Below are 27,902 nucleotides of genomic sequence, written 5' to 3' on the forward strand. Positions count from 1 at the left end.
TCCTCGCGCGGTTCACAGACTCGCCAGCCGCCTGCCACTTTTGCGGGTTGGAAGAGTCTGTGTACCACGTGTACATGCAGTGTGTGAGGTTGCAGCCCCTGTTCCAATATCTAAAGGGGCTGCTCCTTGCTTTTTGGCTGCATTTTTCACCCACCATCCTCATCTTTGGACACCCTGTGCGTAGGGGAGAGGGTAGGGCCGAAGATGTCCTTGTTGGGTTGCTCCTGGGCCAGGCCAAGCTGGCCATCCGAGACTCACGGCGCCAGGCGGAAGAGGGCTCTGCCCGAGCCAGCTGCCTGCCCCTTTTCCGGGGTTACGTCCGTGCCCGGGTGGTGTTGGAGAGGGACTACGCGCTGTCCACGGGCACCCTGGAGGAATTCCGGGACCGCTGGGCACCGCGGGGGATTGGATGTATCCTGGATGGGGATTGTAGTATAATTGTATGATAGTTTTAATAGGTATATTTGTTTGTATAATATTCTGGTGGTGGGTTCTGTTTTGGTTTTATTGCATTGTATATATTATTTTAATATTTGAATAAATATTTTTGATTTAAAAAAAAAAAAAAAAAAAAAAAAAAAAAAAAAAAAAAGACATACAGGTATATTAATTGACTGGGTAAATGTAAAAATTGTCCCTAGTGTGTGTAGGATAGTGTTAATGTGCGGGGATCGCTGGGCGGCGCGGACTTGGTGGGCCGAAAAGGCCTGTTTCCGCGCTGTATCTGAAATATGAAAATATGAAAATATGAAATAATTGCTTCCACATTCTTTGAACCATTTGCTTTATCTTTCACTTTCTTATTCCTTGTTACATTGTTGTGCACCATTTGCTTAGGCATTCCTTACACTTTGTTACATTGTAAAACTGTTTCGACATTCTTTGAACTTGTGTGTTGGATGAAAGATAATGGTGGCGAGATAAGGAAAGACATAGGCCTTGGGGTGATGGATGGACGTGAGGGATGGACTAGCAGGGAAATAAGGGTGGCAAAGTATGAAGGGATGTGAGTGTTGAGATAAGGATATATTACTGAATGGGATTTAATGGTGGCGGGACAGACGGGTGACTGCAAAGAAATGAATGACTGAAGAAAGGAGTGTGGGTATGAGGTAATGTACAGAAGATAAGGTTTGGAATAATCCTATTAAAAAAAGGCTGTACTAAGTGGGCAGTCAAGTGGTTGGCTTCCTGATTGTTCCAGCCGTTGTTTGCAAATAAAGGCTTTTAACTTCTCGAAGAATTCTCTGTGTCGCCTGTCTTAATTTCGAGGATCAGGGAACCACAACAACTTCTGGTGAGAAGGTTGAGTGTGTGAGCTGCTGCTGTGTGTCCTGTTGATGGTACAATCTGCTGCTGCTGGGTATCGCTGGGAGAGTGAGCAGTTGTGAATGGGGTGCTGATAAAGCCAGCTGCTATGTCTTGTGTGATTTGAGGAAGGACATCCTTGCTATTGAGGCAGTGCAGCGTAGGTTCACCAGGTTAATCCCCGGGATGGCGGGACTGTCATATGAGGAATGACTGGAAAGACTGAGCTTGTATTCACTCAGAAGGATGAGAGGGGATCTTATAGAGACGTATAAAATTATAACAGGACCGGACAAGCTAGATGCAGGAAAATGTTCCCAATGTTGGTGGAGTCCAGAACCAGGGGCCACAGTCTAAGAATAAAGGGGAGGCCATTTAAAACTGAGATGAAAAGAAACTTTGTCACCCAGAGAGTTGTGAATTTGTGGAAGTCTCTGCCACAGAAGGCAGTGGAGGCCAATTCACTAGATGAATTTAAAAGAGAGTTAGATACAGCTCTAGGGGCTAGTGGAATCAAGGGGTATGGGGAGAAGGCAGGCACAGGTTACTGATTGCGGATGATCAGCCATGATCACAGTGAAGGGCTGAATGACCTTGATGGGCCAAATGGCCTCCTCCTGCACCTATTTTCTATGTTTCTATGTTTTGATATCCTGCATTGTGTCAAACGTCTTGATGTTGCATTGTGTCAAACGTCTTGATGTTGCAGGCAAATAGACAGTATTCCTTCACATTCTGACTTGAGCCACGTGGACAAGCTTGGGATGTGAGTTACTCACAGCGGCATTCCTGCCATCTTTAGTTTAGTTTAGAGATACAGCGCGGAAACAGGCCCTTCAGCCCACTGAGTCCACGCCGACCAGCGATCCCCGCACATTAACACCATCCTACACCCACCAGGGACAATTTATGACTTTCTGACATAAATTTGAACCTAACACTTAGGGTTCATTACATTTAAGAAGAAGTTAAAAAATAGATGGAACTTCGGTGCTAATGGAAACATGAGGCGAGAAGAAACTTTTTCACCCAGAGAGTTGTGAATTTGTGGAATTCTCTGCCACAGTGGAGGCCAATTCACTGGATGAATTTAAAAGAGAGTTAGATAGAGCTCAAGGGGCTAGTGGAATCAAGGGATATGGGGAGAAGGCAGGCACGGGTTGTGGATGGTCAGCCATGATCACAATGAATGGCGGTGCTGGCTTGAAGGGCCAAATGGCCTCCTCCTGCACCTATTTTCCATGTTTCTATGAGATGGGAACATGGGGAGTGGACTGCCTGCAAGGTTAAATGATCTGTTTCGTTTAAGGAACTGCGAGTTGTTATTTTCGATTCCCCTGCCAAGTTTCTCATCCCCGGGTGTGTGCAGGGGTCATGTGTATTTCTCTCTTCAGGGAAGTTAGGGAGACATATCTAATATATTGAGAACAGAAAAAACTGATAAAGTAGGGATTGTATTCTCATCCTGATCTCTGGACAGTTAGTTCAGCAGCCTCGCAGAAACGAGTTTGAATTACACTTCTGCTTGGAATACAATATTTACTCTGGCTAGCTATTAGCATGTGCAAGGATATCATTTTCTGAAATGGTTGGAATATTATAATTGAAGGTATTTCCTGTGAAGAAATAAGCTGATTACAACAATTCAAATAAATAGACTAAAATAATAATATTTTTTGAAATATGTTGCACTTGAACCAAGTTTATGCTCAGATACTCACTAAACCAGTGGGGAGAGAAAAAATGCGGCCAGAATAGAGGAACAGGGTTATCAGTCATCCAAAGCCCAAGATTTGTATCAAGTTTGCAATGCGAGACTGATTCCACCCACCCACCAGCTGAATACCACTGACACCCATTCCTCCCCCTCCTCCCTCTCCATCAACCCCCTCATGATATCTAGACCCTCACACATTTAAGTGTAAAAATCATGCAATCAATTTGAGCTATTCTGAGCTTCTGCCAATGTTCATGTTTACCAAACAATTTTGTGCCTATTTTAACTCAGTTTAGTTTTGTATTAAGAATCTGAAGAAAGGTCTCGACCCGAAACGTCACCCATTTCTTCTCTCCAGAGATGCTGCCTGACTTGCTGAGTTACTCCAGCACTTTGTGTCTACCTTCTTTAGTTTTGTACAATTTTTGTTTCAACCATGTCCCATCATAGAAAAGTGGACCACATACTGCAGACATGGATTGATGATTCGTATAATGCTTAAACATTTCATCCTTGATATCAGCTCAAAATATTGACAGAAGGGTCCACTGTTGCATGTATTTTAATTTAGTTTAGTTTAGTTTAGTTTAGAGATACAACACGGAAACAGGCCCACCGAGTCCGCACCGACCAGCGATCCCCACACATTTAACACTACACAACACCAGGGACAATTTACATTTTATACCAAGCCAATTCACCCTGTACATCTTTGAAGTGTGGGAGGAAACCGAAGATCTCGGAGAAAACCCATGCGGGTCACGGGGAAAACGTACAAACTGGTTTCCACTGGGTGATGCTAGCAATGGCTGCCTCGCCAATAGTCTGTCTCGTCCATCACTTCTTTGTTGTTTACAGTGTGTGTTAAATGTATGTTTTAGTGTTCTTTAGCTTGTTTTATGTGGGGGGGGGGGGGGGGGGGGGGGTTGGGGGAAACTTTTAACAATCTCTTACCTCGACGGAGATGTGATTTTTTTCCATATTGTATCTCCGTCCGCACTGTGGCCAAACATCGTGGAGCTGGCGACCTCTGCTGGAGACCGACTTTGGGAGCTCCAACCGTGGGAACCTGCAGATTTCCCATCGCGGAGCTGGCAATCTCAGTCGGGGATCGACTTTGGAGCTCCAACCGCGGGTGCCTGTGGACGTTAACATTGTGGCGTTCACGGTCCCTGGTTGGAGACCGACTTCGGGAGCTCCAAGCCGCAGGAACTTCGATCACCCCGATCATGGGAGCTACGACCGCCCCGACGCGGGAGCTTCGATCGCCCCGACGGATGGTTCGACTGCCCCGACCGCCCCGACCGCGGGAGAATAAAGAGGAAGAGGATTGGACTTTATTGCCTTCCATCACAGTGAGGAATGTGGGGAATCTGCTGTGACTTTCATGTAGTTATGTGTCTTGTTGCTTTTTTTAGTATGGCTTTATGGTACTTCAAATATCACTGTACCTTAATTGGTGCACGTGACAATAAAAGACCTTGAACCTTGAACCTTGAACCTTGAGCTCCATACAGACAGCAGCTGTAGTCAGGATCAAACCCGGGTCCACTCACTGCCGCTGTAAGGCAGTAACACCAACGCTGCACCACCAGGCCACACTTATTTTGCTGAAGAATGAAGTTGTTTCCTTTAATTTGGCTCAATAAGAAATATGGCTGGCAAATCTATTTACACTAATATGGTGCCTTTCTTGATTGTTCGATTTTCCAAAGTATTTGGATCTGTAGTCAGTGTTGCAATACAGGAAATGTAGTTGTTCATGTGCACTCAACATATGCCACAACCCACAATGAAGTTAATGGCTAGATAATCTGTTTATAACTTTTGCAATGAATCTAAGGAAAACACACTTACCATTTGATCTTTTAAGTGCATTTGTGGGAATCACAAGTCCTTAGTACAATTAGCCGTATCTGAATACCAGGCTAATTTGTGTTATGCTATCATTGGCTCTCTCTGTGTTTGGTCCATTGGAGTAAACCTTGTAAATGAAACAAGAAACCAAAAAGGTGCCTTGATGATTCAGACCAGTATCTAATTCCTTCGTAATTATTGAGAGTACAATGTAATCTGATTTGTTCTTGTGCGGGACTTTCTGTTTCCGGGAATAAAACTGCGGCCCATTAGACATTGATGCAGGATGGCCATTTTCCCACAAAACCAACAAGAAGTCTGAAGAATGATCTCGACCTGAAGCGTCACCCATTCCTTCTCTCCAGAGACCCGCTGAGTTACTCCAACTGTTTGTGTCTATCTTCAGTGTAAACCAGCATCTGCAGTTCCTTCACACACAAGAGACCAAGTGGACAATGCAAGGAACCCACCGCTATAACTTCTGACCATTAATGTCTGTACAGAGTTTGTACGTTCTCCCCGTGACCTGCGTGGGTTTTCTCCGAGACCTTCGGTTTCCTCCCACACTCCAAAGGTATACAGGTATGTAGATTAATTGGCTTGGTAAGTGTAAAAATTGTCCCTAGTGGGTGTGTTGTTGTTCGTCCTTCGGGTTCGAAGATGACCATGACTTCACTTTCAGTTGGAGGATTGGTGACTGTGGGTCCGGAAGTGACTGGTGAGGCCAATCCGGGCCCGGAAGGCACGTCCACACGTAGGACAAGTGGATGGGTGCTGCAGTGGAAGTGGAGGTAGCCCGGGCCTTGCGCGCGGTGCGTTTCCTCTGGGCCTCTGCAGTGCGTCTGTTCTCTGCTGCACGGGCTCCTGTGGTGAGCTTGCTATGCCAGGTTGGACGGTCCAGAGCAAGAGACTCCCAAGTGCTGAGGTTGATGTCCAAGTCTTTGAGGGACACTTTGAGGCAGTCCTTAAACCGTTTCTTCTGTCCTCCTACTGAGCGCTTGCCCTGACACAGTTCTCCATACAGAAGCTGTTTTGGCAGTCGACTCTCGGGCATTCTGACGACATGGCCTGCCCATCTGGCTTGGGCTTTCCGTAGGAGGGTGTGGACGCTGGGGATTCCTGCCCATTCCAAGACCTCTGTGAGGGGAATTTTGTCCTGCCACCTGATGTGAAGGAGTCTCCGTAGGCAGCTCAAGTGAAAGTGGTTGAGCTGTTTGGCATGTCTGCTGTAGACAGTCCAAGTCTCACTGGCATAGAGAAGAGTGGTGAGTTGGTACTCACTGCACGGTAGACCTTCAGCTTGGTGGTAAGGCTGAGTCCTCTCCGCTCCCAAACATTCCCACGGAGTCGCCCAAAGGCAGCGCTGGCCTTGGCAATCCTGTTGTCAACCTCAGCGTCAATGTTCACCACTCGCGAAGTTTGGACGCGACCTAGTGGGTGTAGGATAGTGTTGATGTGTGGGGATCGCTGGTCGGCGCGGACTTGGTGGGCCGAAGGGCCTGTTTCCACGCTGTATCTCTAAACTATACTAAACTAAACTAAATCTTTCCCAGTCTATCTGAGGTGAGCCTGAGAAAACTCCAGATGAGGACTGAACTCCCACTACTGTCTGCCCAATGCGTAGGCCCCAAGCAAGGCTGGGCCTCGGATCCACATGAGGATGGGCTGGGCTGTGCCTTGTGGGGCCGAGCATTGCTGGCGTCCACTGCAACCCCCGAGAGCCGTATCACAGAGCTGCTGTAAATACCATGGGATACACGATTCTTTAACTCACTATCCCTGTCCTGGTCTTGCACCTCAATGTTACTTTTCTTGGAGATTGGCACAATATATGTGAAACATTCCCTGATGTTCGAGTTTAGTTTAGTTTGGTTTAGAGATACAAAGTGGAAACAGGCCCTTCGGCCCACCGGGTCTGCGCCGACCAGCGATCCCCGCACATTAACACTATCCTACACACACTAGGAACAATTTTACATTCACACCAAGCCAATTAACCTACAAACCTGTATGACTTTGGAGTGTGGGAGAAAACCGAAGATCTCGGAAAAACCCAAGCAGGTCACGTCCAAACTTTGTACAGACAGCTCCCGTAGTTGGGATGGAACCTGGGTCTCCGGCGCTGCGTTCACTGTAAGGCAGCAACTCTACCGCTGCGCCACCGTGCCGCCCTAACGGAGTTCACCTTCAGGATGCCGTTAGAGCTTACTAAGCAGATTGCAGTGTTTGAGACCATTTAGCTGAGCCCCTGTGTTCAGACTGCATGGATAATCCTGGTCTTTCTGTTGCCTTGAACTTTAATTCTCCGTCCCATGCTGATCCATTATTCTGTGGCCTTTCACAATAGGCCCAATGCCATCTTGACGAGCAGCACCTCAGCTTGCTCCTGGGCACACTGAAGCCTTCTTGACTCAAAGCTGAGTGCCACAGCTTCATGCAATTTGATTACTCTCACTGCATTAGCTCAATTGCTTGTTTGCACTCTATTTTTCTGGGAGTGGAGGAAATCAGGGTGTCAGAGGTTATGGGGAGAAGGCAGGAGAATGGGGTTAGGAGGGAGAGATAGATCAGCCATGATTGAATGGCGGAGTAGATAGGCCGAATGGCCTAATTCTATTCCTATCTCTTATGATCTTATGACACCAAACTGACCAAAAGGCTAAATATAGACACAAAAAACTGGAGTGACTCAACAGGACAGGCAGCATCTCTGGAGAGAAGAAATTGGTGACGTTTCAGGTCAAGACCCTTCTTCAGACTGAGAGTCGGGGTAAAGGGAAACAAGAGATATAGACGGTGATGTAGAGAGATAGAAAACAAACGAATGAAAGATATGCAAAAAAGGAACGATGATAAAGGAAACGGGCCATTGTTAGTTGTGTGCTAGGTGAGAACGAGAAGCTGGTGCTCTCTGTCTCCTGCTCTACATATTGCACTCCCATGTTCTATTGTCCACATTCACATTCCCACTCACTCTTTGATATAGAGTCATAGAGTCATAGAGTGATACAGTGTGGAAACAGGCCCTTCATAGAGTCATAGAGTGATACAGTGTGGAAACAGGCCCTTCATAGAGTCATAGAGTGATACAGTGTGGAAGCAGTCCCTTCCGCCCAACTCGCCCACACCGGCCAACAATGACCCAGCTACCCTAGTCCCTAGATTTAGTATCTTTGATTTGGAAATCTACCCTAGATTTGGTATCCTTGTGTACAGATTGACTCCATAGTCACCCTAGTAGTGCGGCACGGTGGCGCAGCGGTAGAGTTGCTGCCTTACAGCGAATGCAGCGCCGGAGACTCAGGTTCGATCCTGACTACGGGCGCCGTCTGTGCGGAGTTTGTACGTTCTCCCCGTGACCTGCGTGGGTTTTCTCCGAGATCTTCGGTTTCCTCCCACACTCCAAAGACGTACAGGTATGTAGGTTAATTGTCTGGGCAAATGTTAAAAAAAAATTAAAATAATTGTCCCCAGTGTGTTTAGGATAGTGTTAATGTGCGGGGATCGCTGGGCGGTGCGGACCAGGTGGGCCGAAGGGCCTGTTTCCGCGCTGTATCTCTAAATTTAAAATCTAAAAAAACCGTATCGGACACATGCACCTCCCCTATGCTCCCCGCTGCTAAACAAACCTCTCCCCTGATAAAGAATCTGCAACTTGAAACATTCATTTACTTTCTCTTCCCACAGATGCAGCCTGACTTGCTGAGTACTTCCAGCAATTTCTGTTTTTATTTCAGGGATACCACAGTATATAAGGCAATGCATCAGCAGAAAATTAGGGATATACAAGAGGGAAGATCTGTAAGATTATGGACTGATTGTAAAGCAGCAGAGATAGAGAAGGTTACAGACAGAGGGAGGAAACAGGATGAGAATTGTAAAAGGCTTCAGTTTAACTTCATTCTAAGTCATTCTTATGTTCCCAATGTTGTGGGAGTCCAGAACCAGGGGTCACAGTTCAAGAATAAGGGGCAGGCCATTTAGAACGGAGATGAGGAAAAACCTTTTCACCCAGAGAGGTGTGAATCTGTGGAATTCTCTGCCTCAGAAGGCAGTGGAGGTCGATTCACTGGATGTATTCACGAGAGAGTTAGATACAGCTCTTCGGGCTAACGGAATCAAGGGATATGGGGAGAAAACAGGAACGGGGTGCTGATTTTTAATGATCAGCCATGATCATATTGAATGGCGGTGCTGGCTCGAAGGGCCGAATGGCCTCCTCCTGTGTCTATTTTCTATGTTTCTATCTTTCTATGTCTCACTTTAAAATAAATGAAATTGATCAAAAGGAAGTCAAGTAAGAGTACATGTTTGCAGCAATCCTGTACTAATGCTCCATTATCCCGATATTCCCATCAATTACCCTGTGATTTAACAACTCATCTACACTGTGTGGACAAACCTGGAAAGAAACCGGCACGTCTGGAGTAGATCCACAAATCCCCAGGAGGAGCCTGCAAACGTCACATAGACAGCACTGGAGGTTTGGATCAAACCCGGGTCACTGGAGCTGTGAGGCATCAGCTCGACCACCGTAACAACGTGCTGCCCAAAGTGACCCAGGGTCTGCTGTTGTGCAAGCCTCTTCCATCACCCAAAGAGACCCAGGATCTGCTGGGGTGCTGCTGGGGTGCAAGCCTCTTCCATCACCCAGTGACCCAGGGTGCTGCTGGGGTGCTAGCCTCTTCCATCACCCAGTGACCCAGGGTGCTGCTGGGGTGCAAGCCTCTTCCATCACCCAGTGACCCAGGATCTGCTGGGGTGCAAGCCTCTTCCATCACCCAGTGACCCAGGATCTGCTGGGGTGCTAGCCTCTTCCATCATCCAAACCCTGTAGCAAGAACTGGGGTATAAACGCAAACTGGAGGAACAGCATCTCATATTTCACTTGGGCAGCTTACAGCCCAGTGGTATGAATATTGATTTATCTCACTTCAAGTAACCCTTGCATCCCCCCTCTCTCCATCCCAGGTGTAAAGAAGTTACATCCCCCCCTCCTCCTCCATCTGTAAAGAACAAGTTACATCTCCCCTCCTCCTCCAGGCTCAACATCAATACAACAAGAGCTATTGGACCTGACCAATTAAAGAATCAAGCCCAAGATCGCGGCCAAAGAACTGGCTCCTGTTTTGCAGTTCATTTTCCAACAGTTGCTTGACTCAGGTGATGTTCCGCTGGATTGGAGGAAGGCTAACATCACTCCTCTCTTTAAGAAGGGTTCAACCACAAACCCGGCTAATTATCGTCCTGTTTCATTAACAAGCACTTGCTGCAAACTACTGGAGCATATAATCGATAGTAATCTGATGAGACACCTTAGCAAACACAGCGTACTTGCTGACAACCAACATGCATTTAGGAGGCATAGATCATGCGAGTCTCTGCTTATCCTGACAACAAATGACCTGGCCAAGATCCTTGACAGCAATGTCATCATGGATTTAGTAGTACTAGACTTTTCTACAGCATTTGATGTCATCCCTCACAGGAGACTGCTTCGGAAGCTTGACTTCTACGGTGTTCGTTCCAACACGAAGCAATAGATTTCCAGTTTTCTGACAAAACGTCTTCAGCGCGTGTGTGTGAATGGAAAAAGCTCTGATTGGCATCCAGTGTTAAGTGGTACACCTCAGGGCACAGTACTGGGCCCACATCTGTTTTTGCTTTACATTAATGACATCCATGAAAAAGTCACAAGCACAACCAGACTATTCGCTGATGATTGTTTGCTGTACCGTCCAATTAAGTCAGCTGATGATAAAGATGTTCTCCAAAAAGATCTCAATACTATGGTTGCGTGGTCACAACAATGGGGGATGCAGTTCAACCCTTCCAAATGTGAAACCATGCGTGTCACCAGGAGGAGGAAACCAGGCGAAACATCATATAATATCCTTGGTGCCACCATTGAAGAATCTAAACAGACCAAGTATCTTGGCATCAAATTACAGAACGATCTACGTTGGAATGGTCACTCATCATGCAGAGGTGAAAGCAACAGGTGTCCTCAATTTTCTGAGACGCAACTTTTATCATTGTTCAACTTCTATCAAGGAGAAGTTATACTTCACCCTTGTTAGACCACATTTGGACAACGCAGTTGCAGCATGGGACCCATACACAATTAAAAACATTTCTTCCAACGAACGTGTCCTAAGACAGGCAGCTGGTTTTGTTACAAATACCTATGAGAGAAGCGAGTGTTACCAAACTTCTAAATCCATTGGGGTGGAACGCTCTCCAAGACAGACGTAAAGCCCACCGTTTGACCTGTTTTTACAAAATATTAAATGGTCAGCTCGACATAGATGACCACATCCACACCAAACCCAAACCTAGCAGGAGTAGACGAGGGCATTCGATTAAATTTGAGATACCAGCTATCAAGACAGATGTGTATAGCAATTTCATTCTTCACTTGCACGATTAAAGCATGGAATAGTCTTCTATAGTTACTCAACCAGACGCAACGACATTTAAGGCAGCACTTCTTCTCCAAGAAGCCCTTCTTGCTTAAGTCCATACTCCGCCACCTCCAGTTTAAATTCCATTTGGAATATTTTGGAGGACCAAGAACCAAGAACCAATCCCTTCTCCACCCGTCATGCCAGCTTCAACGTGGTCTTGTTGAGTCTCATTGTCCATAACTCGTTCTCACCTAATACACAGCTAACAATGGCCTGTTAAAGGTAATCAGCGTTACTTTTTTGCATATCTTTTATTCATTTGTTCTATATCTCTTGACATCACTGTCTATATCTCTCGTTTCCCCCTCCCCTGACTCTCAGTCTGAAGAAGGGTCTCAACCTGAAACGTCACCTATCCCTTCTCTCCAGAGATGCTGTCTGAGTTGCTCCAGCTTTTTGTGTCTAACTTCGTACATTTGCAGTACATTGCTCATCTTTTATTTCCAACCACATCAAAAGCAGTTCTTTCAACTCACTGTCTGAACTTTGTCCAGCATTCCGCGTAGACGCACACTTTGTGCAGGGCACATTATTTCAGCACCTCGGGACACATGTGCTCTGGCTAATCTGTAAGGTTTCAACAGGGAACTTCTCAGATGCATTGCATCTGCATTTGATCCTCCTGCAGTTCCAGCATGATGAGTTATTAAAATATTTAAGAAAGGTCACCGCTTGACCTCTAGATAAGCTGTTTCAAAACAAGTGCCATCTGTAATGCCCTTAAACCGCTTATCATTTGCATTTCAATGCCAAAAGTGCCTGGGGCGCCATTCATTGTGCCAGTCAACTGACAATGGCGATGCTGAGACAGAAATAATGCATGGAAGGGAATGGTTCCTATTTGATCTACATTCTGGGCACAACACGGCTGTCTAGTCAAAAACAAACACCATCGAGGATTAATATTCCCAGTGGTGTGGTTGAGAGTGTTCAAACACAAGCACTCAGTCACCATGGGCAACAACGATCGCCTGAGTTTGTGTCCTCAAAATATCTGAAATCTATCTATCGATATATTACTCAAACTTAAATCTTATATATATATATATATATATGATCCACGTTTTAGTAATATATCGATAGATATATTACTAAATATATACTAATATATAGTACGGGTGCTGTCTGTATGGATTGTGTACGTTCTCCCCGTGACCTGAGTGGGTTTTCTCTGAGATCTTCGGTTTCCTCCCACACTACAAAGACATACAGGTTTGTAGGTTAATTGGCTTGGTAAATGTTAAAAAAAAATTGTCCCCAGTGTGTGTAGGATAGTGTTAATGTGTGGGGATTGCTGGTCGGTGCTGACCCGGTGGGCTGAAGGGCCTGTTTCCGTGCTGTATCTCTAAACTAAACTAAACAAGTAGGAACCACACGGTCTAGATAATTATATCTCCCAGCAATGTACTTTCTTAGCTCCTGCATGGTCTCAATCTAAAGTGTTTCATGAAATCTGTGTCAATGCTCTCCGGAGATAGATGCAAAATGCTGGAGTAACTCAGCGGGACAGGCAGCACCTCTGGAGAGAAGGAATGGGTGATGTTTCGGGTTGACATCCTTCTGCAAACTGAGTCAGGGGTGAGGGAGTCACAGAGATTTGGAAGGGTAAGGTGTGAGAACGAGACATCAAAGGGGACGAAGTTCAAGGAAAATGTAGAATAAATGAAGAAGGGTCTCGACCCGAAATGTCACCCATTCCTTCTCTCCCGAGATGCTGCTTGACCCGCTGAGTTACTCCAGCATTTTGCGTCTACTTTGGGTTATGAAGTTGTAGACTGTGGTACCTTGTTAGCTAGGGGAATGTGACAACGAAATGTAATCAGCAAGACAGTCAGACTGGTCGGAGAACCAGGATGGGGATGGATGTCCCGCTGAGTTACGCCAGCACTTTTTGTCTACCTTCAGTGTAAGCCAGCTTCCACAGTTCCTTCCCACAACAATGGCCTCTGGAATTCTCACAGGGGAAGCTGCAGATTTAGAAACAGAGGACAGATTTGCAGAATGATTTGGTAGGAGGAAGGGAAGCAGTATTTCATTTAAACTCCGTTGCTTCAAAAGACTGTTTAATAATACCCCTTCTTTCACATGGCACAGACAAACTAAAATGTATTTTCAGGCAGAGATTCCAACGTCTTATTAAATGTGTGTGTTGGCAATATTGCCACCTAACAATGACAAAGCAATGCTTTCCAAAGCACTGCACTAAAGCCTCACCAGCTGCAATAATATCACCATGAACACGCTTAAAAAAGCAGCTCATCAGATAGCTCTAGTAACGCACTTTTTAATTGCTCTTTGGAAACTGACAATGTTCAGTGATTTTAAGTTACTTGCAAAACAAGTGAACTGCCCATTTGTATTTTCATGTTCTTGATGATCAAGTTTTGCATTTGCAATCCAAAATCCAAGGACTCGATTCCACAACATTTTCCATCTCTTATTATGCTGCACCTGTCCATCTGCTCATGTCACTCATAGTGATCACCACTTCTGGTGGAGACAGACTTTAGTTCAGTTTAGTTTAGTTTAGAGATACAGCGCAGAAACAGGCCCTTTGTTCCACCGGGTCCGCGCCGCCCAGCGATCCCCACACATTAACACTATCCTACACACACTAGGGACAATTTACAATTTTACCAAGCCAATGAACCTGCAAACCTGTACGTATTTGGAGTGCGGGAGGAAACTGGAGATCCTGGAAAAATCCCACGCAGGTCACGGGGAGAACGTACAAACTTCATACAGACAGCACCCGTAGACAGGATCCTGCTCTCTGGCAACTCTACCACTGCTCCACCAAGTCGCCCGTAGTTCTGGAGGAAGTCAGCACATCAGGCAGCATCTATGGGGACATTGGATTGGCTGTGTTTTGGATCAGTACCTTTCTTCAGACTGAAAGCAGTAGGCGGAAAAAGCTGGAAAATAGGTGGGGGCGGGACAAAAGCCGGGTGAGTGATAGGTGGATACAGATGAGGGGGGTTTTGATTAGCAGATGGGTTGAAGAGCAGAAGAGCAGCAGGAATAATAGAGGGGGAGCGGTGAGAGAGGGTCTCACGGAACCAGTTTAGTTTAGTTTAGTTTAGAGATACAGTGCGGAAACAGGCTCTTTGGCCCACCGGGTCCGCACCGACCAGCGATCCCCGCACACTAACACTATCCTACACCCACGAGGGACAATTTTTACATTTACCAAGCCAATTAACCTACAAACCTGTACGTCTTTGGAGTGTGGGAGGAAACCGAAGATCTCGGAGAAAACCCACGCAGGTCACGGGGAGAACGTACAAACTCCGTACAGACAGTGCCCGTAGTCGGGATGGAACCCGGGTCTCCGGCGCTGCATTCACTGTAAGGCAGCAACTCTACTGCTGTGCCACCGTGCCGTCCTGTTGAGCCCATTTGTTGAGGGGGGGGGGGGGGGGAGGGGGGAGTGTACTGTGAGTCGGGATGATTGGGAACCATTTGAGACACAATTATTTTCACATCCTCCTTGTTGGATAATATCTGCATCTCCCATCCCAATGTGTTTGTGGAATTTGATCATTCAGGTAATTAATGGTTGATCTAAAACATCCTGAAACAGCAGCTGCTGGCTTCACCAAGCTAGCTGAGCAAGGCCAAGACCGGCTTTCTGTTTGAGAGTGGGGAAGCTTATGTATCTAACATAGGTTTGCCAACTGTCCCGTATTAGCCGGGACATCCCGTATATTAGGCTAAATTTGTTTGTCCCGTACGGGACCACCCTTGTCCCAAATTAGGGAGTTGGAAAGTTGGCACCCCCAGGCTGACAGCATACACATTGCACAATGATTTGACATGATTTTAACTGTCAAATCAGAAGCTTGGCCTCATTAACAAAGAAATGCTTTGGTTGTCATTTTTTCCCCCTCAGGTGCCAGTGGCACATTTAAGTTTGCCGCATCAACACAGAATCTAAATAAAGAACAAACAAACCAGACCCAAGCTAATAAATTATAGTCTCAGACTGGCTTAACAGAGTAATAATATAAATTGTATGTTCATGGTTGTGGAAAAGATAAACGGAGCTGTCAGTCATGAGTTGCCTTCCTGGAAGTCTAACAATCTCAGGGCAGTCTCATTCATTTGGTCATTAGTGCACAGGCCCAGCTCAAATTACGGAGCCATGCATCCACGCACGATAATTACTTCCCAATTGTTTCTTTTTTGGATTGGAAAGTGTAAGATTAGTAACAAAAATAATATTGTTGTCCCATGGCATTAGGTTACGTAGACAGTGGCTTTGTGGGCTAACTTGAGTCCTGAACATTTTATGTAATTAATATGTTATTTGGATTATCCTGGATGGCCAGGGCTGTCGTGGAAGTGCAGACTGCAGGCACGACACGATCAAAACACTGCCGCTGCCTTTCACAGCAGCAGAAGACTGCTCTGGGCGGACTGCAAGGAGGGAAAGCACAAACAGGTGGGCACCACGCGGTTCAGAAGAGTCAGATAATTACAAGCTCATTTTCTCCACTTATAGAGTCATAGAGTGATACAGTGTGGAAACAGGTCCTTCATAGAGTCATAGAGTGATACAGTGTGGAAACAGGTCCTTCATAGAGTGATACAGTGTGGAAACAGGCCCTTCATAGAGTCATAGAGTGATACAGTGTGGAAACAGGCCCTTCATAGAGTCATAGAGTGATACAGTGTGGAAACAGGTCCTTCATAGAGTCATAGAGTGATACAGTGTGGAAACAGGTCCTTCATAGAGTCATAGAGTGATACAGTGTGGAAACAGGTCCTTCATAGAGTGATACAGTGTGGAAACAGGCCCTTCATAGAGTCATAGAGTGATACAGTGCGGAAACAGGCCCTTCATAGAGTCATAGAGTGATACAGTGTGGAAACAGGCCCTTCATAGAGTGATACAGTGTGGAAACAGGCCCTTCATAGAGTCATAGAGTGATACAGTGTGGAAACAGGCCCTTCGGACCAACTCGCCCACACCGGCCAACAATGTCCCAGCTACACTAGTCCTACCTGCCTGCACTTGGTCCATCTCCCTCCAAACATGTCCTATCCATGTACCTGTCCAACTGTTTCTTAAACAATGGGATAGTCCCAGCCTCAATTACCTCCTCTGGCAGCTTGTTCCATACACCCACCACCCTCTGTGTGGAAAAGTTACCCCTCGGATTCCTATTAAATCTTTTCCCTTTCACCTTGAACCTATGTCCTCTGGTCCTCAATTCCCCTACTCTGGGTAAAAGGCTCTGTGCATCTACCCGATCTATTCCACTCATGATTTTGTACACCTCTATAAGATCTCCCCTCATCCTCCTACGCTCCATGGACTTATATTTTCTCCGTTTCTGAATGGGCTCGATGTGGAGAGTTAAATTGAAAGTGACTCTAGCAGCTCTGTGCCTACAGTGATCGGGCCTACAGCGTACGGGATAAGGGCGGTCCCGTAAAGGATATAACAATTTAGCCCAAAATACGGATGTCCTGGCTAATATGGGACAGTTGGCAACCCTAGCTACGATGGAGAAAAGCTGTAACAATGTTGGACTCAGTTCTTCTGCCAGCAAGACCCATCAGATGGATACCAATCTCCTCATTCAAAGAACCTGTGTTCAGGATTCTGACAGATTGTACATAACAAACTAAAATACATCTCAGCCTTAAATGGTTCTGTTTTATTTTTGCAAGCGTTAACAACGTTGACAATGCTGACATCTCACAATTAAAATGCAATATTTTCCAAGACAAAAACCTGATCAGCACCAATTAAAGAAAAGGGAATTTGCTGGATCAAAAGGTACTTTAGAGGCAGTCTGAGTAGGGTTGCCAACTGTCCTGTATTAGCCAGGACATCCTGTATATTGAGCTACATTGGTTTGTCCCGTACGCGACTGCCCTTGTCCCGTATTAGGCCCGGGGGGCACTGTAGGCCCAGACACTGTAGGCCTGGACACTGTAGGCCCGGCCACTGTAGGCCCGGACCGTGTAGGCCTGGTGGCCCGGGTGCCGCCTAACGGAGGTTGCATAGCAACCCGCATCCTGGCCTGGGCGGCCGGCATTGGTGGAGCAGGCTGCTGGCTGGGTGAGGTCACGTGGGGCGCGGGGCGGTGACGTCACCCTTTGTCCCTTATTTGGGACTTAGGTCTGAGGAACACAATAAAGCATCATGAAAATGCTCATTACACATCGACATTATTTGTGTCTGCTTTTCTTTCACAATAATCGAACTATTCATTTGTTTTTTCCGACTGCGGTAGTTGATCGAGTTTTACAATAAAGAGTACAGCTGAGAAATTGAGCCACATCGCGATAAGATGTGTGCAAGGACAGCAGTTCTATAAATCAAGGGCCTGTGTCCCAACGATGCCCGAACAATGTCCAACCCCAAACTGGGATGGGCCTTAGCTTGGGACAAACAAATCATCTGTTACATCTGCTCATGAAGGGCCTTCAATGTATTTTAGTTTCTGGGAAATTCAGCAGAGCCAGAAAGGACAAGGAGCCAGTTGCCCGTGAGTCTGTGGTTCTGAAGTGGTATCATTATGCAGTCCTGAGGTAAATGACCTTCACCTGACCCGAAGGTATCACAAAATGCTGCAGTAACTCAGCAGGTCAGGCAGCATCTAGGAGAGAGGGAATGGGTGACGTTTTGGGTCAAGACCTTTCTTCAGACCCTGACCTGACCCGAGGTACTGTTGGTGGAGTGGACATCCCCAAATCTGAAACTGCAGAACAAGGAGCATTCCTTGTATGTGCACATACTTGGCCAATAACATTTCTTCAATTCAATTCAATTCAATTCAATTCCGAAAGGTGGGTGAAAGCATGTTGGAAAGCACATTTAAAAATAGAAGTAAAGCCAGTGAAAGCCAGTGAAATTGAATTCCTTTACTCACCACTTTTCTTGTAGAATATGAGCTCAGTCTTGAACTCTGTCTTCTCATCCAGTGCTTTCTGAATCTGGATTTTCATGACTTCGTTTGTTTCTACTCCATAGAGGAACTTGCAAGCACAGGACTTCTGCATGAGTTCAGCTCGGGCATAGCCAGTCAATTCACAGAATCCATCCGAGCAGTACACTATTGGATACAGGTTCACAACCTGAGCGTTCCCCAGGACAAAGTTGCTGTCTGATAGATTGAAAAAAAACACACTCTTTAGACTTACTTCCTAAATCGAGTTTTCCCCGTTCCCAAATAATACAGAAATACGGTTACAATATATCTCATAAAATGTTTCATTTATTTAGTTTAAAGGTACAGCGCGGAAACAGGCCCTTCGGCCCACCAAGCCTGCACCGACCAGCGATCCCCGCACATTAACACTATCCTGCACACACGAGGGACAATTTTCACATTTACCAAGCCAATTAACCTACAAACCTGCACGTCTTTGGAGTGTGGGAGGAAACCGAAGATCTCGGAGAAAAACCCACGCAGGTCACGGGGAGAACGTACAAACTCCGTACAGACAGCACCCGTAGTCGGGATGGAACCCGGGTCTCCGGTGTTGCAAGAGCTGTAAGGCAGCAACTCTACCGCTGTGCCACCGTGATGCCCTTTTGTGTTAATTGTGTTATTCTGTGGTAAGAATCTTAGGGGATATAGGATTTAGACCTTTGGAATATACCTTGTATTCTTTGGAAATTCACCCAGTTCTACAACGTTTAATGGACATTACAAAATGCTAGAAAATTAGGATAATGTGGAAAATGTAAATGTTGCATCGCTGTGTGGAGAGTTCAAGGGAATCTGTATACAGAGAATCAAAAAGCAATCAGGGAAATGATACAAGTCTTTGCGTTTGTTCTAATTAAGCAAACTGAAGTGGAAGTGCAGGAAAGAAAACTGCAGATGCTGGTTTAAATCGAAGGTAGACACCAAATGCTGGAGTAACTCAGCGGGTCAGGCAGCATCTCTGGAGAGAAGGAGTCGAGACCCTTCTTCAGACTGATGTCAGGGGAGGGGGTGGGACAAAGATAGGATGTAGTCAGGGACAGGAAGACTAGTGGGAGAACTGGGAAGGGGGAGGGGATAGAGAGGGAAAGCAAGGGACTATCTCAATGTTCATACCGCTGGGGTGTAAACTACCCAGGCGAAATATGAGGTGCTCTTCCTCCAATTTGCGCTGGGCCTCACTCTGACAAGGGTGGAGGCCCAGGACAGAAAGGGAATAGGGATTGGGAGCAGGAGTTGAAGTGCTGAGCCACCGGGAGATCAGGTAGGTTAAGACGGACTGAGCGGAGGTGTTCGGCGAAACGATCGGCGAGCTTGCGCTTGGTCTCGCCAATGTAGAGAAGTTGACACCTGGAACAGCGGATACATTTGAGGAGGTTGGAGGAGGTGCAGGTGAACATCTGCCTCACCTGGAAAGAAGTGTGTGGGCCATTCTAAAAAGCAAAAGAAAAGTGATGGCATTGAACCACTGCAAGGGAAATGGCAGTGAATATAAAACAGGCGGCAAAAGGCTGCTATGCTTTTGAGAATGAATATGGATGAAGTTTTGAGTCCAAGATCAAAATAGGAGTTGGCTGATTTGGTTCTGAGAAATGAAGAGGGTCACTTGGGAATTGAGTGGACTGTAAATTGTCAAGGGTTACAAAGATGAAAAGCAGGCTGGCTAATCAGCCCATTTCAACCGGCGTACGTTAGCCAGCACGACTGAGACATGATCAAGAATGAGAGGTGCTGATTGTGAATTGAAAATACTTTTCTTTACAGTGAAACGTAAGAACAAGGTTTTGTGTACGATACGATGTGATACGATAGAATTTATCGCAGGAGGGAAATTGATCTGTCAAGTCATGAAAACACTGAAACATGAAATTAAAGTGATGAGTGGAAAGGATTGGGGATGTGGGGGGGGGGGGCTGGTGGGGGGGGGGGGGGGAGTGGGGGATGGGATCAGTCTCGGTCTCAGTCTACCCCAAAGATAATAGAGCAGAGCAAGCTAGACCACTCGACCCAAAAAACCGTAGCACGTCACGGCGCCATTTTAGTAGGCAGAAACTTGCAGAAACATTTAAAAAGAAAAATAACAAAAATCTGTGAATTGATAGATGAGATATATTCTGCATTTTCATGGTATCATCACACATACTGTTCCTCCAAAACACTGATTACACTGCGAGAGGCAGAGCGGACGGCGGGTTTTGCCTACTAAAATGGCGGACGTAACGCTCTGTTGCATACTACACTTCAGTATACGCGATTTCGACGTAGTGGTTGAAGATGTAGTCTGAAGAAGGGTCTCGACCCAAAACGTCACCCATTCCTTCTCTCCTGAGATGCTGCCTGACCTGCTGAGTTACTCCAGCATTTTGTGAATAAATACCTTCGTTATATCCAGCATCTGCAGTTATTTTCTTACACTAGTGGTTCATCTTGCTCCTCTAGTATCTTTGGACTACCCCACGAACGACAGAAGGGGGAGGAGTTCAACACATGAAACCAAACACTAAGAGAGGAATGTAATAAAATAATAGTAGAAAGTTTAGCAGAGGTGAAAAACGGAATTGTGTTTAGCAATAGAAATGTACAGGTGATGTTTCGGGTCGAGACACATTCTTCAGACGACTCGACCCGAAACATCACCCATTCCTTCTCTCCAGAGATGCTGCCTGACCCGCTAAGTTACTCCAGCATTTTGTGTCTATCTTTGGTTTAAACCAGCATCTGTAGTTCCTTCCCACACGAGAAATTTATGTTTATCTAGATTTATATGGAATGATTGGAGAATTTCTCACAGGCATGACAATGATGATCAATCAAACTGTTCATAACTTTCTGAAATATTGGTAAAAATAAGACTGTGGGTGACTGATAATGTCAAATATTGTTACCAGGAGAAATGGATTCTGAATAAATTACAGGAGCTGAAGGTAGTGGAACATTGGCCTATGAAGATTTCAGCCTGAAACAGTCAATCAGACCAAACTATGGGAATCTGACTTAGTTAGATTTGGCTCTTAGGGCTAAAGGAATTAAGGGATAGAGGAAAAAGCAGGAACGGGGTACTGATTTTAGATGATCAGCCATGATCATATTGAATGGCAGTGCTGGCTCGAAGGGCCGAATGGCTTACTCCAGCACCTATGTTTCTATATTTCTACATTTCTATGATTCTACAAACAGGGAATAGTGGCAATACTCAACCAATCAGGAGGCATTTGTAAAACGAGAGAAGTTGTCCAACTGGTGAATATTGGGAGGGTTTTAGACCTAAAATGTTAACACTGTTTCTTCGTTCACAGATGCTGCCTAATCCACTGAGTATTTTCAACATTTTATGTTGTTATTTCAGATTTGCAATTTTCATTTTGATTTTTAGTTCAAGTCAAATCAGTTATTTGATTTTCATCTCATACTGACTAGTGTTCTGCTGTATATATGAATATTGACTCCACTAACTTCAAGTAACCTTTGTTTTCCTTCTCTCTCCATCCCTCCCCCTTCCCAGTTCTCTGACCAGTCTGACGGTCCCCCTGATTACATTTTATCTCTGTTTGCTTCATTGTCACCTTCTCCTAGCTAACGATGATCTATTCTAAATTATCCTTGAACATTATTCCCTTTGATGTCTTGTTTTCCCACCTTACCCTTCATTATCTCTGTATCTCTCTCTCCCCTGACTCTCAGTCTGAAGAAGGGTCTTGACCGGAAATGTCACCCATTCCTTCTCTCCAGAGATGCTGCCTGACCCGCTGAGATACTCAGCATTTTGTGTCTATCTTCGCTGTAAACCAGCATCTGCAGTTCCTTCCTACACATTTCTTATGCTGTTTATTTCTACAGACAACGCTAACAACCTGCTAAGATAAATTCCCATAAATTCACACACTAGTGGGCGCATAAAATTTTACCATATTGTAAGACATGAAACATTGTCATATTTGAAATTACTAACTAGATTTGAATTTTGAGAATTCAAATTATGATGACATTTGTTCGATATTTTTCAAAAACTGTAGAGGTTCAACTGTGGTTCAATGGCAGAGGTCTCTCTTCGAAGCCAGTAGGCTCAAGGTTCTGCTGGGTTTAAAATCTTGGCTCTATTGAAAGTCCCATCTTTCAGACAAGGGATCTCTACAACAAGAAGAGTTCTCCAAGAGTCTGCTGAACAACTAGAGCAAATTATCTGTACACAATGTCATTGCTATTGTGGGAGTTTGCTCATGTTTTCTAAAACAGAGTTCACTCTTCAAAAGTATACCTTTTCTCTAGACGAAGGTATTTATTCAGAAAATGCTGGAGTAACTCAGCAGGTCAGGCAGCATCTCAGGAGAGAAGGAATGGGTGACGTTTCGGGTCGAGACCCTTCTTCAGACTGATCTAAATCTCCTGAGATGCTGCCTGACCTGCATCTCCTGAGATGCTGCCTGACCTGCTGAGTTACTCCAGCATTTTGTGAATAATCAATGTTATTCACTTCGCCTGTCAGTGGTCATAATGTTTTGGCTGATGTAAAGAAAGGATTCAATTATAAACATGTTCAATGGATTAATAGGTTGAGGAATAAGAAACCAATAAACCAATAAGGTTATATTTTCATGGGATGAAGTGTATCCAACTTCATAATTCTTTCTTCAGACTACATTTTGAAAATTGTTTCTAATTCTGGTCATAGAGTCAATCTGATCCAGATGGCATTGAGTCACAGAGTCATAGAGTGATAGTGTGGAAACAGGCCCTTCGGCCCAACTTGCCCACACCGGCCAACGATGTCCCAGCTACACTTGTCCCACTTGCTCACATTTGGTCCATATCCATCCAAACCTGTCCTATCCATGTACCTGTCTAACTGCTTCTTAAATGTTGGGATAGTCCCTGACTCAACTACCTCCTCTGGCAGCTTGTTCCATACACCCACCACCCTTTGTGTGAAAAAGTTACCACTCAGATTCCTATTAAATCTTTTCCCCTTCAACATAAACCTATGTCCTCTGGTCCTCGATTCACCTACCCCGGGCAAGAAAGTCTCATCTAAAAACAAGAGAGACCACACTGGAAGAAGATACCTGATGTTGAAACCTTTAAAAGGTTAAAACAAGATGATGCTGGCTTACAAATAAATAAATAAAGTGCTAGAGTAACTCAGCGGGTAAGGCAGCATCTCTGCATAACCTGGGTATGCCATGTATGGGATCGGGACCCTTCTTCAGATTGATTGTGGTGAGGGGGGTGTGGGGTGGTGCTGGATTAGAGAAGGGGCAGGACAAACCCTGGCAAGTGATGGGTGGATACAGGTGAGGGGGGTGGAGGGTGGATAGGCAGAAAGTTGGACAAAGGCGAGAGATGAAATAGACACAAAATGTTGGAGTAACTCAGCGGGTCAGGCAGCATCTCTGGAGAGAAGGAATGGGTGATGTTTCGGATCAAGACCCTTCATCAGACTCAGAGTTAGGGAGAAGGACACTGGAGGTATGGGAAGGCACAGAACAAAGCAGAAAGTTGGAGCCCACAATGGTCCATTGTTGGCTGGAGCCGAGGTGATAACGAAGGAATACAAAAAGAAATTAGCAAGAGGACTAGGGTGGGGGAGGGATGGAGAGAGAGGGCGTGCAAGGGTTACTTGAAGTTAGAGAAATCAATGTTCATGCCGCTGGGTTGTAAGCTGCCCAAGTGAAATATGAGATGCTGTTCTTCCAATTTGAGTGTGGCCTCACTCTGACACTGGAGGAGGCCCTGGACAGAAAGGTCAGTATGGGAATGGGAAGGGGAGTGTTTGACCAGTGGGAGATTGCGTAGGCCAAGGCAGACTGGGCGCAGGTCAGTCCAAAGACTGTAAGACTGAAAAGACTAAAACCCCTGTCCCACTTAGGGGATTTTTTAGGCAACTACAAGTGACTGGGCTGTGGCCACACGGTTGTCGGGGTGTCCCCTGTACGGTCGTGAGTCATCTCCAAAGAGTCTTTCTGGTCACCGCTGGATTTTCAGAATGTTGAAAAATAAATTCCGACAGTGGGTTTGGCGCCAATGATCGTAGCTTGACGTTTCCTGACGTGGGCGCTGTTGTGGGCTGTCGCCAGGTTGTCGCCAGGTGACGTAGGTTGTCGCCGGTGCTGACTTCGGTGAATTCCATTGGCGATTACCTACGCCAACCTACCTCAACCGGCGTCAGGTACCGGCGTCAAAACCGGAGGCCAAAGTGAAGTGACGCGAATTGTCTTCAGTTGTCTTCAGTTGTCGCTGACAGGGTCGTAGCTTGTTGTAGCTTGTCGTGGGTAACGTAGGGTGACTTCGGTTGCCGTAGGTTGTTGCCTGTGCGGTCGTAGGTTGTTGTAAGTGTCGTTGTAGATGGGTCGCCGGTTGTCGGTAGCTTGCCATAGCTTGACATCGACTAGGTGGTAGGTTGATGTAGTTTGTCGTAGACATTGTCGTGGGGGAGGTCCAGTCTCCGGTTTTTCAGCGACCTGCTACGACTATGACAGTCGTCGGCAAATGCCTAAAAAATCGCCTCAGTGGCACAGACCCTAAGTGGCACAGGCCCTAAGTGGCACAGGCCCTAAGTGGCACAGGCCCTAAGTGGCACAGGCCCAAAGGGTGTAGTGGACAGATAGAGGATAGAAATTGTGAAACGATTTTCACCACCTCCAGACCCTACTGGCAGCAAGTCACATCCTGCCATCTCCACCTCTTTCCGCCTTCTGCTGAGACCGTTCCCTCTGCAACTCCCAGGTTCACTCATACCTTCCCACCCAAACCATCCCCCCTCCCCAGGTATTTACCCCTGCATCCGCAGGATATGTCACAGCTACGAGGCCTTCATAACGAGGGGATTTGAGTACAGGAGCAAAGAGGTCCTTCTGCAGTTGTACAGGGCCCTAGGGACACCACACCTGGAGTATTGTGTGCTGTTTTGGTTTCCTAATTTGAGGAAGAACATCCTTGCTATTGATGAGGTGCAGTGTAGGTTCACCAGGTTAATTCCCGGGATGGCGGGACTGTCATATGAGGAAAGATTGGAAAGACTGGGCTTGTATTCACTGGAGTTTAGAAGGATGAGAGGGGATTTTATAGAAGGACTGGACAAACTAGATGTAGGAAAAATGTTCCCAATGTTGGGCGAGTCCAGAACCAGGAGCCACAGACTAAAAATAAAGGGGAGGCCATTTAAAACTGAGATGAGAAAAAACCTTTTCACCGAGAGAGTTGTGAATTTGTGGAATTCTCTGCCACAGAAGGCAGTGGAGGCCAATCCACTGGATGAATTTAAAAGAGAGTTCGATAGAGCTCTAGGGGCTAGTGGAATCAAGGGATATGGGGAGAAGGCAGGCACGGGTTACTGATTGTGGATGATCATATTGGATGACCATTCATGTGGATGACCATATTGAATGGCTCGAAGGGCCAAATGGCCTCCTCCTGCACCTATTTTCTATGTTTCTATGTTCTCAGTATACCTCCTCCCTCACCTCCATCTATAGACCCCAGCAGTCCTTCCAGATGAGCAGAGTTTCACGTGCACCTCCTCCAACCTCATCTACTGACTCCAGTGTTCCTGATATGGCCTCCTTTACATCGATGACCATTTCAGACACTAGCACTTGGTCTATAAATGTTTTATTTTTCCGATTGGCAAGATGTAACATGTGGTGTTCCACAGGGATCAATGTTGACAGACTAGATAATTTATTTATTTTTAAAAAAATTCATGAATGAATGCACCAAAGATATGATTGGTAAAATTGCTGATGACAGCAAGGTAAGGAGGCAAGTTGTGAAAAGGATGTAAGGAGGTTACGAAGAGATTAGTTTAGATTTTAGTTTAGTTTAGAGATACAACATAGAAACTGGCCCTTTGCCCATCGAGTCCGCACCGACCAGCGATTACCCATAGTTCTATTCTACACACCAGGGAAAACTTACCTATTAATAATTACCAATTAACCTACGAACCTGCACATCTTTGGAGTGTGGGAAGAAATCGGAGCACAGGGAGAACGTGCAAACTCCATACAGACAGTACCGGCAGCCAGGTAGAATTCAGGTCTCTGGCACTGTAAGGCAGCAACTCTACCACTGTTTACAGATACAGTTTAGAGATACAGCATGGAAACAGGCCCTTCGGCCCACCGGGTCCGCGCCAAGGATTTGAGTATAGGAGTAAAGAGGTCCTTCTGCAGTGTAGGTTCACAAGGTTAATCCCCGGGATGGCGGGACTGTCATATGAGGAAAGATTGGAAAGACGGGGCTTGTATTCACTGGAACTCACTGGATGAGAGGGGATCTTATAGAGACGTATAAAATTATAAAAGGACTGGACAAGCTAGATGCAGGAAAAATGTTCCCATTGTTGGGGGAGTCCAGAACCAGGGGCCACAGTCTAAGAATAAAGGGGAGGCCATTTAAAACTGAGATGAGAAAAAACTTTTTCACCCAGAGAGTTGTGAATTTGTGGAATTCTCTGCCACAGAAGGCAGTGGAGGCCAATTCACTGGGTGGATTTAAAAGAGAGTTAGATAGAGCTCTCGGGGACTAGTGGAATCAAGGGATATGGGGTGAAGGCAGGCACGAGTTACTGATTGTGGATGATCAGCCATGATCACAATGAATGGCGGTGCTGGCTCGAAGGGCTAAATGGCCTCCTCCTGCACCTATTTTCTATGTTTCTATGTTTCTAACATACCAAAGATATATTGAAAAATCCAGCCGTATCTTTGGCACTCTACCCCATTACTGAAGATGGGAACAAACATGGAACATGTACCTTTCAGCAATCTTCCATTGCCCACTGCTATTCACAATAGGACGTGGTAGGTCTGAAGATTTGTTGCCATCCATGGTTTATGAAAGTGTTGAGTTTGGTCAATTGAACACATATGTTCCCACTGTGGCCTTCAGCATTCTTATTGAACAGTGATTTCAATGGTGGAGTGTAGGACACTGTGGGACACAAAGTCACAGAGTGGGCACATTTGTGCTGCTGTTGGCCCTGTTAACAATGCCTGGCTTTCAGCTGTGTGATTTGTTCTTTGTCTATTCACCTGGCATGATTATAGGGCCATGCAGCATGACAGAGCCATGTGAGGCTGGGATTTTGTCTTCTCAAGGACTGTGAAGTGATCATGGCTACCAATGGTATCGTGGACGTATGTATCTTTAACAAGGTTTTAAGTGATAGGAGCAGAATTAGGCCACTCGGACCAGCAAGTCTACTCTGCCATTCAATCATGGTTAATCTATCTCTCCCTCCTAACCCCATTCTCCTGCCTTCTTCCCATAACCCTTGATTCCCGTACTAATCAAGAATCTATCTATGTGTAGGAAAATAACTGCAGATGCTGGTTCAAATCGAAGGTAGACACAAAATGCTGGAGTAACTCAGCGGGTCAGGCAGCATCTCGGGAGAGAAAGAATGGGTGACGTTTCAGGTCGAGACCCTTCTTCAGACTGATGAATCTATCTATTGCTGCCTTAAAGTGGACTGGTGAGGATTAGGTAAAGTAGTTTGTTCATGGATCGAAGGGCCGAATGGCCTCCTCCTGCACCTATTTTCTATGTTTCTATTATGTGCAATAAATAGACTCAGCCCAACTGATTTGTGCTTGAGGACTTTGCCAG

At 45.7% G+C, this 27,902-nt stretch overlaps 1 protein-coding gene across 3 annotated transcripts in view; it reads right to left on the reverse strand.

Moving 5' to 3' along the window:
* The window catches only part of kcnh3 (potassium voltage-gated channel, subfamily H (eag-related), member 3), a 574,739-nt gene that overhangs the window by 400,530 nt on the left and 146,307 nt on the right, over positions 1–27,902 (reverse strand). For all 3 annotated transcript variants that reach the window (XR_013547570.1, XM_078404288.1, XM_078404287.1), the window contains exon 2: positions 18,237–18,470. Coding sequence is in view for 2 of the 3 variants with exons in the window: in XM_078404288.1 (XP_078260414.1) it covers positions 18,237–18,470 (234 nt within the window). In the remaining variant the exon portion in view is untranslated. The remainder of the gene's footprint in view (positions 1–18,236; positions 18,471–27,902) is intronic.

The sequence above is a fragment of the Rhinoraja longicauda genome, chromosome 8 (genome assembly GCF_053455715.1).
Source record: "Rhinoraja longicauda isolate Sanriku21f chromosome 8, sRhiLon1.1, whole genome shotgun sequence".
NCBI lineage: Eukaryota > Metazoa > Chordata > Chondrichthyes > Rajiformes > Arhynchobatidae > Rhinoraja > Rhinoraja longicauda.